Source organism: Emys orbicularis, chromosome 1 (genome assembly GCF_028017835.1).
Source record: "Emys orbicularis isolate rEmyOrb1 chromosome 1, rEmyOrb1.hap1, whole genome shotgun sequence".
Taxonomy (NCBI): domain Eukaryota; kingdom Metazoa; phylum Chordata; order Testudines; family Emydidae; genus Emys; species Emys orbicularis.
In genome coordinates this window covers 225,661,584-225,667,583 of record NC_088683.1, presented here as the reverse complement: position 1 = coordinate 225,667,583, position 6,000 = coordinate 225,661,584, and the positions used below count along the sequence as shown (strand labels likewise).

General features: G+C 49.4%; 1 protein-coding gene across 1 annotated transcript in view; it reads left to right on the top strand.

The window, feature by feature from the left end:
• The first annotated feature begins 492 nt into the window (after positions 1-492).
• Positions 493-6,000, top strand: part of SMS (spermine synthase) — a 77,906-nt gene continuing 72,398 nt past the window's right edge. Inside the window, exon 1 of the mRNA XM_065402689.1 lies at positions 493-647. Coding sequence (XP_065258761.1) covers positions 596-647 — 52 coding nt within the window. The 5' untranslated portion in view covers positions 493-595. The remainder of the gene's footprint in view (positions 648-6,000) is intronic.

The following is a 6,000-nucleotide window of genomic DNA, read 5'->3' as shown; positions in this document are numbered from 1 at the left end:
TGCCTGATGCTGGGACAGGGACGGGATCACTTGATGATTACCTGTTCTGTTCATTCCCTCTGGGGCACCTGGCATTGGCCAGTCGGAAGACAGGATACTGGGCTAGAGGGACCTTTGCTCTGACCCAATATGGCTGTTCTTTCGTTCCTTGCTGGGCTTACAACCTAAGGAACCAAAGTATTGCGCTCACTCTTCCCCTCTCCCGGTGCTGGTACAGCGTGGGCGTGCCAGGGAGGGCGAGGGGATATTGCCTGGGCTGGGAGCGCAGCAGGGCCCCAGGGTTTGTTTGCTGTTTAATTACTCCCCAGTGTCTCCCAGACCTGTGGGCGGCAGTGAAGGGGGAAGGCGGGGACCCCCCCGGTTTGGCCTCCGCGGCCCGCCTGCAGCACAGCCTCGCCCCCGGAGGCCGCCGCGGTTGCGCTCCCCTCGGCGTGGGCTGGGCGGCGCTGGCGGGTCCCTCCCCCTGCGCTCCCCCAGCCCGCCGCACACGCGGCAACGCAGCAGCCCCACGCCGCACACAGGCTCTGGCAGTGGCACTCGCAGCGCAGCAGCAGCGGCCGCCGCCACCAGGCATGGCACAGGGCTCCGCCTCGCCATGGCAGCAGCAGCGCGACACAGCACCCTGGATTTCCTGCTCAGCGCCCCAGGTCAGCGCCCCCGCCCGCCCGCCGCGCTCCCCACTTGCTAGCGCCCCCCGCTTGCACCTTCCCGCCCCGAGCGGCGGCTGGTGCTCCGCCTCTGGCCAGTCAGCGGGCCAGGGGGAGCCGGCCCCGGCCCGCTCCTTGCTGCAGGCCCTCCTGCTGCTCCAGCCGCCGCCGCGCTCTGCCCATCAGCCAGCGGCCACATGCGAGCGCTTCCCTCCCCAAATCCTTGCGCTCCTTCCTTCCAGATCTCCCCCCCCCCCCCCGCACCCCACTCCTTCCAGGCACGCAGCTGATTCCCCCGTGCAGGCATCCGGCTGCCCCTCCCCCCGGCGTGTAGGTTGCTCCCCACCGCCTGCATGTCTCCTGTGGGCTCTCCTCCCCCATGTTGTAGGGCCCCCTGTGGTAACTCTTCCTCAGGCATGCAGATCTCCCTGTCCTTTATATATGCAATTGCCCTCGCCCTTCAGGCGTGCAGGTTCCCCCTGCCTTGTGTCTCTCCGTACGTGCGGAGCTCCCCCGCCTCTCCCCAGGCATGCAGATGCGTCCGCCACTCCGGGCGCGCAGCTCCCCTCGTGTCTCGCCATGCAACCCCTTTCCTCTCCGTCTCTGCACAATTCATCTCCCCGACCCGTAGGGAAAAAAATACAAAGTCCGCTCGGCATCGGCAGCCAGCCTAGCAACGCACCTAGTGCAGCTCTGCTTCGCCAGCCTAGAGTGTTAATGCAAGTGTTAGTGCAAATAAGTGGATTGTCACTTAAAATTGTGTGCGTCTGGGGGAAGGATGTTGCTTTTATGAAGCATTTCTTTGCCGCGTGCATGACCTTTTTCTGTCCCTTGGCTGGGTGACTTTCTTTTGGCGAGGTTATTTTTATTTTTCTGCATTTATCCTGGTGGGAAATGGGATCTGGCCAAGGTAATGCTTGGCCTAGTCTGGAAGTAAAGCGAGGCAAAATGAAGTATTTGTGTTTGGGAGGGTTGGAGGGAAATACAACAATATGATATAGAGAGAGGAAACAAGGAAGTGCCCGGATTTTCCGGAGACCTGATTTGAAAATGTGCATTGTCGGCCTCTTGCAAATGACAGGGGTAGCTAAGCTAGAAAAGACTCAAGTTTTGTTTTTAATTGTTTATCCCTTTGTTATGGTGCTATAGGAAGGGAGTTGGTGGGGGTGTGCATTCATGGCTTACATGCTGTGATTTAGCATGAAGACTTCAGTCTGTGGGGTTGACTTATGTATGTACTTGTCTGTTGGACCATATGAACTGGAACCATAAACTCACTGAACATTAAATCTCACCAAATGAGGGTCAATCCATCCTCATCATTGTATCCACTCATGATACTCCACACCTGAATGTAGCCATTATATGAACAACATACTCTCTTATCTCAATATCTGTACTTTGACCCGTTAACCTTTGTTAACCTTTGACCCCCCAATCGGGGATACTGCCGATTATGTATTCCTTACGCCATCAAATCTTAAACCGAACTTCGTACCCCTTGATAATCTGTACGTTATTCCCTGATAACCAGAAACTTCTACACTTAAACTCTGTACCGTTCACTTTTTTAAAAACATCTTATTTTTGTTATATTTTTGTTAAAAATCTCCTATCCATATTAGGCTTTCTGAGGTTGCCTTGGGCAGGAGACATTACTGTAAAATGGGATGTCCTGAAAATCTGACCTGTGGCATTTCATTATGTAGTCTATTATGACTTGTCAGTGAAATGCTAAAAGTAGCATTTTTCTCTTATTTAAAATGGGGTAGCAGGAAATGACCTGCTGATTTTTTTCTGGGTCAAAACAAAGTAGAGGGACACATATCCAACATAATTTATTATAATTTATAAGCTATTCCTGAATTTCTTATCAGATGATGGTGTGCAGAATTCCTGGCAGTAAGTAGTGATAAAAGTGAGCTGGGGATCAGATTTTGACTACTGACTACAGCCACAGACTGGTCAGTTGCAGGATGGGGAGGCAGGTTCGAGCCAAAACTCAATAAAAGTATTAACTTCATTTGGTAAACTAGGTGGGTGATATATTTCACTTTTGGAGACCGTTGTAGTAAATTTTGAGTGCCAATCAAAGTCTGTAGATTGAAATTGATAGCTTTGTAAGGAGGCAAGTAAACACTTGATTACCTTGCTAGTTATTAATTACTCTGACAATATTTATTTTAAATAATTTTTTTTAGTTGTTGAATGCACCCTTTTTTACTCCTGGGGGAATTCTGCGCCACTGTGCATGCGCATAATTTATGTCCCTTGCAGTTTTCTTTGCTTCCCCGCAGAAAAATGACTTTCTGACGGGAAAGCAAACGGAAGTCACAAGAGCGGTCATGCGACCCTCCCCAGAAGTATGTTGCGGGGCAGCCGTCAGAGAGGTAGGGGTGGGGCTGGGGAAGACCTGGCTGGTGGCTCTTATCCTGCGCCGGACTCAGCTGCTAATCCCAGCTGGGCTGGGGAGGATGGGACTCCCTCTTCCCCTGCACTGCATCCAGGGCTGGGTAAGACCCACCCCCAGATTTCTCCCCCAGCTACAGGAAGCTCTGCACACTTACCCTCACCCCCCACTTCCTGCATTCATCGCTATGGGAGGAGCTATCCATGTACAGTGAGCTGCTCCCCCATCCACCCAACCCCCATGCATCCAGATCCCCTCGTACCCAGACCCTCCCGCTGAGCCTCACTCCCTGACTTGGAACCCCCCAATGAGCCCCACTCCCCCTGCACCTGGACCACCCCAACGAGCCACCCGCACCCAGATCCCCACATCACTGAGCCCCAGCCAGTTGCACCTGAATCCCCACTCCAATGAGCCCCACTCCCCCAGCATGTGGACTCCTCACTGAGCCCCCCAATCCAGACGCCCCTGTCAAGCTCTATATCCCCCCACACCGACCCCCAACCACATTCAGCTGGACCCCCCTGCAGAGTCCCATTACCTTTGCCCCCACAACCCCCTCCACCCACCAACAAGCGCCTGTGCATCCAGATCCCCCCACACCCGGATCCCTGAGCCGCCCGCACCCAGATTGCCCCACACAGAACCCCCTCAACCCACACTTGGATCCCCCCACACTAAGCCTCTCCATGCTTGGATCCTGCCTGCCCACACCTGGTGCACCTGGCATGGAGGGGCTGGGCCCTGGGGTGTTTCTGGGGCAGGCCCAGTCCTTGAGCTGTGTGTGGATTGGGTGCAGCCTCACCGCTGAGTCTGTGTCGGGGGGGCTGCAAAGTGATCTCCCACCTCTGTGCAGTCAGTGGCCTGTGCTCCCCAATGCCACGCTGAAGTCTCTACATTTATTTGACAAATATAATTTGCAGAATTTTGCACGGAGTTTTTATTTTTTTGGTGCAGAATGCCCCCAGGAGTACTTTTTCCAGGCTGTTTGGGTTGGGGACAGTGTTAAACAAATCCTTTTTGGGAATTCTGTTTCAGTGAAGATATCATAGATTCTAGAAGCTTCATTGCAATCCATAGCATTTTTGACAGTGCAGGATGATACATTTTTAGTGAACCATCAAGAACCGAAAAGATATCACAGAAGGGAAAATAATTGTAAAAGTTTGTGTACTTAACAACATAGTCTGATCTTAATACTTTTCTATGCCTCCCCCCCAGTTAACGGGGGCAATGTTTTCAGGTGTTACATCTGCCTTATTGTGTCTTTAAAATCCTACTTTCCTATTGTTTTTACAACACTTTTCTCTTTCCAGTTAGTGTGTGTGAAGTACTCACCTTAACAACAAAAGGGGAAGTTGACTAAACAGGGAAGAGTTGTCCAATACATACGTGAATGAAGAAAACTACTTTTGCTCTTGTGTGTTTCTGTAACAACAGTAGGTGAACAGTCTTTGGAGAGGAGTGAGTCTCTTTTCCCCAGATGACGGTGTCCTCAACTCAAGTTGTGGGGTTTTTTTTATATTGAATTTCACTTCTAATATAGTTGTGGCCCAAAACAGAATATTGGTATGATTTCTGTAATGAAACCAGTACATATAATCTATAGAAATAAGTTGGATATAAAGGCTGAATCAAAGGTTATTAACTAGCTTGTTTTTTATCTCCTGTATGGGCAATACAATTTTTGAACAGAAAAATAACAGCTGCAGCTAGCAGTGTTGCAGGGTGATGGTAAAGTGCTCTGGAATGTCCTGAAACTACTAACAAACTGTTGATGTATCTTTGAACTGTTTTTGTTTGTTAGAGTAATGTGCGTTATCGGTACGCCTTACATTGCTCTGCTATCGGACAGCAACTGGAGAGTCTTGTTTTTAGTATATAACTTTTCAAGTGTCTCCTACTCCCAAATATATCATTCCAGGCTATTGAATGATATTGTGGTTTAGGAAATGTTAATGTATAGTAATGTTCAGTCTTTAAAATCATGACTCTCTGTGAATGGACAGTTTATATAAAAGTAAGAAGACGGTGTGATACCTAATTATATCTAGTAACCGTGTGATACCTAATTATATCTAGTGCTTGCAGTAGCTGAAATCTACCTAGACAATATAAAGCAGATGATTAAAAAGTATACTTAGGCTTCTTCCCTCTGGATACAAGCTAGACTGGGCTTTTTTATAGCAGCCTGTGGGGGATTTAGGCATTGCAGCACCTACTGGAATTCCTAATCCTGAGTTAGGCAGCCAGGCCCCCGCTATACAATGTATGGGGAGAGAGGACCTAAGAAAGGGATTAACAAAAGCCAACATGTTCAGTGGGGAGCCACCTAAACTCAGCATTTCCCATTTGGCTAGGCGAGGGGTATTATTGTGTAAGCTCTTCCCCTCAAAGTGTGTTAGGCAACTAACTCCAGGCCAGAGGGAGACATTTTCCTCCACTCAAGGTTCACAGTTGTGAATCCTCTCATAGAGTTAGGTGCCTGAACAGGGTCAGCCCTCTCTGCTTGGTGATCTCAGAACTTGGGCGACTGTGCATGTGCCTAGCTGCTGAAATGTAGGTGCCTCAGGGACTCTTAACTATGGAAACTTTGGTGCCTAAAGTGCCTGGGTGCCTACAGGATTAAGCAGTAGCCAAGAGGATTTTTACGAATTCCAATGGTATCTAAATGTTGGTATGTAAAAGGTGGCATTTACAAAACTCCTGTCAGCTACTGCTTAATCCTGTAGGCACCTAAATTCCCCCCCTGTTAATTCCACCCTTAATATTTCGGAACCTAACTCCCTAAGGCATTTATGAAAATCTGATTGTGTAAGCATAGGCATAACTTTACACACTATGATTAAGCACATGTATAGATCTTCATAGGATTGGGGTCATAGAGATTTAAACAATATAAAGTACTAGCTACCTGTTGGACCAGCAGTTCACAAACTCTCT